This window comes from Anastrepha ludens, chromosome 4 (assembly GCF_028408465.1).
Source record: "Anastrepha ludens isolate Willacy chromosome 4, idAnaLude1.1, whole genome shotgun sequence".
NCBI lineage: Eukaryota > Metazoa > Arthropoda > Insecta > Diptera > Tephritidae > Anastrepha > Anastrepha ludens.
This window is the reverse complement of record NC_071500.1, coordinates 39,484,006-39,487,629: the sequence shown is the minus strand read 5'-3', so window position 1 is coordinate 39,487,629 and position 3,624 is coordinate 39,484,006. Positions and strand designations below refer to the sequence as shown.

Here is a 3,624-nt window from a genome sequence, read left to right as displayed (position 1 = left end):
TTATCGATATTTTCTTTAACATAAAAAATGCCTAAACAGAATCGACGAAACCAAAGCGGCACCATAAACACTTTTGGCACTTTTGGTTGTACTGTTACGAAACCATGTTCCTGTACCGTTCATCGTCTGTTATAAATGCCAGATTTTCGGTCATTCTCATATGTAGTAGACAGAACTCATTGTAGTAGACAGAACTCAACCGCTTGGCTAAGTTTTCATATAAATCTGTTATATGAATACCAATTAAAAAAACTCTTCACTCTCTACCAGAATTGCATTTTTTCCTTTCGCTCTTAAACCACTCAATTTCGTTTTAAATTTATAAGCCCACAATTTCTTGAGATACAAAGATATGCCCATTTGCTTATTATTGTTTTAGACCTTGTCTCTGGACTGATTGATTGTCAAGGCCTTCTTGAACCGATATTATTATTATTACAGGTAGGTTACTGCGCAGTGCTACTAAGGGGTTTTTCAATTGGCGCGGGTTGATTTTGGCGCCCTGTGGCAGCCATTTTGTTTTGGTGACATCTGTCAAATCTTTTGTTTATTATTCAGTTGTTTATGCCAAATCATCATGGCAAGTTACACGATTGAACAGCACGTTCAAATGATAAAACTTTATTATCAAAATGAGTGTTCAATAACGCAAACGTTGCGCGCATTGCGCCCATTTTTCGGTAGACGTGGTGGCCCTTCCAATTTCTTATGGCCCATATTGAACCATATGGACCATTTCAACATCTACCCGCCCTTATTGAAAAACCCTTTAAAAGAGATCTATTGTGCAAAGCCTGCTGAGGTACCCTATATTTTAAGGCTTTTTAAGAATTTTAACACATTCTGGGGCTTATTGTTCCGCAGTTTATACGGGTGCACGGTAATACCTGATATTGAGTCTAACTGAGGTGGGGAGCAATGCGTGTACGAAGTTTGAGCGAGTTTTATTGAAAAAGGTACAATAACTCAAAAAGGAATGCATTGTAAAATCGTTTATTTCAAATTAATAAAATATTTTATCATTTACTAAATAAATAACCTCTAAGAAATTACTGAGATAAATCTCACATATATACATATATATATTTTGTTTTTCAAATACCTCTTATCCTGTTATATCGCATCCTCATAGTGTGTCTATAAAAATTATGATGAAGCTTAAAGGGAGATCAGCTTAAGCCTTTGCCTTGCCCTTGACCTTACAAGGCAATTTTACAATGGCACTTTTATTAACATTGCAAGAGTGAATACAGTGGTGGGATGCACTTAGCCTTGCAGAACCATTATACCGTGCACGTATTGCACGAATTACCATGTTTTGCATCGCATGCTTTAATTGTATTGCAATAAGCAATTGATTACGTATATGCACTGTAGGACCATTAGCCCGGAATAACTCATACTGCTAGCAGGTGATAAAGATATGACTTTTACTGGACGGAGGGGTTTCCACTGAACCCTCCCCGAGGGTGCCGACTGGAAATAGGTACCACAGTTCTCATCCTGCACTCAGTTGGGAGGTAGCTAGCTAAGGTAAGACTCCACGGATAAGTGTTCGTTACTCCTTAATAGTACAGCATTTGTAAATGGAGTTTTACCATGGTGTGAGGTAAAGGGCCGGATCAAGGTGTCATGCGACCCGTGCCGAGGATCAGCCTGGCTGGGGGCCCTTTTCAAAAATAGCCCAGTCGCTAACGGAGCTTACGGATACCTGGCGCCCTCCGTAATAACTAGCCTTGCCTGTGTAGTTCGGAGCTATGCACAGGTGAACATCTCTTCTCCGACACTCGTGGGACCAACAAATGAACAATTCAAAAGATAAAAACCAAAAATCAAAAGGAACAAACAAATCAGAAGGGGCAGCAAGCTCCGAGAAGCGAGCAGCATTCAAAACGAGCTCTCAATCTGCCACCACGATGACTGTAGTCAAACTTAGTCAGAGTGGACCGGCGGCAAGCGCTGACACTGGGACTGAGGTTAAGCCTAGCCCCAGTACATCGGCACCTCCTGCGGTGGTTATCGGAACCAGACCAATTAGTCGACGTCCTGTGGCTATGCGGAGAGCTGGTGAAGAGACTGCCACAGGTAGCACCGAGGCCAGTGCTCCTGCCGGAAAATGGCCGACAGTAAGGATCACTGATCCAACTAAAGCAGGGTACCTGGAGAGGCGTAATGCCGCCAGGATACTCAAAAGGCTTCACGAATCTCCACCAACAACGGAGGAGCTGACGAAGGAGGTAAGGGAGTCGATAGAGTGGGCGAAGAAGGTTCTTCCTAACTTCACCCTCGAAAGGCCAACCACATCGTCAGCTGCCACCAAAAGACAGAGGTCTACTGAAGAGGTTAAACCGTCAGCGAAAAGACCGAAAAATCGAGGCATAGCGCCTAATAAAACGTTTGCGGAAGTGGCCCGCAATCGCATCATCATTGGTGTCCTGGATTAGGGTGATCCCGAAGGAAGAATTCCCAGAGCCCAATGGAAATGGGTGCAGGCCGCTCTGACCAACGTAACGCTGGAAGTGCTACTAAGCAATCCAGGTCCGCCCCCATCATGCACTGACGCTGGCTGGTACCAAGGCCAGATTAAAATTATAGCCTGCGACGACGAAAGATCGGTGGAGCTATACAAGACTGCAATAGCGAAGATCGGGGAAGTCTACCCTGGAGCGAAGCTCGTGGTAGTAGACAAAAAAGACATCCCGTCTCGACCGAGGGCACGAGTTTGGGTCCCTACACCCTCTGACCCACAGCAAGTCATGCAGATAATAAGTGCATGCAACCCAGGCCTTCCTACGGGGAGCTGGAAATTTGTCAAGGCCTTTGACAATACCGTAACAGTAGACGGTGTGGTGACGAAACGTGCCACAACGCAAGTAATGCTGTTACTAACAAACGATTCTCTAGAACCTTTGGCGAAAAGCGAAGGTATGATAAACTATGGTTTTGGCAAGGTTAAGGTCAGAACCTATAAAACAGATGCTGATGCCATCGACCAATTGGCCTCAGAAATTGAGGCCAATGACGCTGAGGAAGATCCTATGGAGTCCTCAAGCGATGTCGAAAGCATCGACATGGAAGGATACTGCTCGTCAGGGTCTGAGCTCACAGCTAGACTCAAGAAAATGAGTACAAGTACGACAACTGAGCTTACAGCTGGTTTGAGTACAACATACTCAGAAAAAGAGCTCTTGAGCGACTCACAGGAAGATTCAGAGAGTGTTAACCATGCGTCTTCTACAAATAAATTTACATCACAGTAAGCTAGCATCACAAGCCCTAATTGATCGCATGGCAGCAGACAACCCTGATTTTGTCCTCATTCAGGAGCCATGGATCAATGGAGGGCGCATCTGCGGGTTGAGGACACCGAAATATAAGTTGTATACAGCAGACTGTGAAGGTAAATCAAGGTCTTGTATTATGGCAAAAACAGAACTAACCACATTTATGATTTATAAATATAGCAATAAAGACACAACTACGATAAGCTGGGAGACAGATGGTAACAAGTACCGGCTATCGTCCTTCTATATGGCACACGGGGATCCAGTCCCATCGCAGCTGTTAAAAGAGCTAATACTGGACAGCGAAGCCTGCGGCAAGATATTACTTATGGGAGGCGAC

General features: G+C 44.2%; 1 protein-coding gene across 1 annotated transcript; it reads left to right on the top strand.

Annotated features, from left to right (window-relative positions):
• Positions 1-1,916: 1,916 nt before the first annotated feature.
• LOC128861791 (uncharacterized) lies at positions 1,917-3,357 on the top strand. The gene is made up of 2 exons (XM_054100170.1): positions 1,917-2,237; positions 2,445-3,357. The coding sequence occupies exons 1-2, from the start codon at positions 1,917-1,919 to the stop codon at positions 3,258-3,260; spliced, it is 1,137 nt and encodes a 378-aa protein (XP_053956145.1). The 3' UTR covers positions 3,261-3,357.
• Positions 3,358-3,624: the final 267 nt, after the last annotated feature.